Source organism: Emiliania huxleyi (assembly GCF_000372725.1).
Source record: "Emiliania huxleyi CCMP1516 unplaced genomic scaffold EMIHUscaffold_342, whole genome shotgun sequence".
Taxonomy (NCBI): domain Eukaryota; phylum Haptophyta; order Isochrysidales; family Noelaerhabdaceae; genus Emiliania; species Emiliania huxleyi.
In genome coordinates, this window is record NW_005199430.1 from 68,056 (window position 1) to 69,096 (window position 1,041).

The 1,041-nt window shown below is 74.2% G+C and overlaps 1 protein-coding gene across 1 annotated transcript in view; it reads right to left on the minus strand.

Moving 5' to 3' along the window:
* Positions 1–1,041, minus strand: part of EMIHUDRAFT_241767 (hypothetical protein) — a gene marked incomplete at both ends in the record, with an annotated part of 3,559 nt that overhangs the window by 2,364 nt on the left and 154 nt on the right. Inside the window, 3 exons of the mRNA XM_005773198.1 lie at positions 300–513; positions 587–717; positions 906–952. Of these exons, the coding sequence (XP_005773255.1) occupies positions 300–513; positions 587–717; positions 906–952 (392 nt within the window). The remainder of the gene's footprint in view (positions 1–299; positions 514–586; positions 718–905; positions 953–1,041) is intronic.

Sequence of the window (1,041 nt, forward strand, 5' to 3'; positions counted from 1 at the left end):
TGTAGTTCGGCGCAGTCGCGCGGAGACGGGCGCTACGAGTGCAGCCGAAGACGTGCCCCCGCGAGCGCCAGCTGGAGATGCAAGGGACTGTCCTCCGCTTCTAGGGAAACGGTGCTGCTCATCGCACCGCGGCTGCTCTCGGCTGCTCTCGGCTGCTCTCGGCTCCTCCCAGCTCCTCTCGGCTCCTCCCGGCTCCTCTCGGCTCCTCCCGGCTCCTCTCGGCTCCTCTCGGCTCCTCTCGGCTACTCTCGGCTACTCTCGGCTCCTCCGCCCATCGCGCCGCCGCGAGACGCGCGCACGAGCGGCGCCGCGAAGAAGAAGGAGGAGCCGCGGTCATCCTCGTCCTCGTCGTCGCCCTGCCCGCCTGCCGCCGCCAGGGATGTCGCCTCCTCTCCGCCGCTGCGCAAGCCGTGCTCGCCGCCGTACGGCGCCGCGGCCAGCCCCGCCAACTCGAGGCCCGTCGACGATAGCAGCCCCGCAGACTCCTCCGCCTCGAGCCGGGGCGGAGCGGACCTGCAGGCACACTCCGAGGAGAAGTGCGGGCAGGGTCGGAGCAGGCTCCGCCTCGCGTCGCGGCGGAGCAGACCGCTCGGAGACAGCGGCGAGGGAGGCGGCGAGCGAGTGCGCGACCTCGGCCCCGCCCGACGGGTTCCGCCTGTGCCGCCCGCCAGCCTTGCGCGCGCTGCACGACGAGGGCAGCAGCGCCTCCCCGTCGTCCTCGTCGGAGGCGGAGCTCTGCTGCCGCGCCTGCTACGGGGGGGGGGGGGGGGGCAGGGCGGAATGAGGCCGGGGGGGCTCGGGGCGGACAGCGGGCCGCCCGAAACTGACGCGGGGGGGTCGGGGGGGGTGGGGGATTGGGGAGGGATGGGGGCTCGGGGACTGGGAGAGTTCAGGGGGGGAGAAACTTCAGGGACTGGGGGACTAAGGTGTCCGTGTTCCCTTGCTGCCGCGCCTCGGCCGAGCCACCCCAAGGGGCCGGGCCAGCCGCCCCGGGGTGCAAAGTTGGTGCCCCGACCAAACCGGAACGCCGGTGCGGCGCGC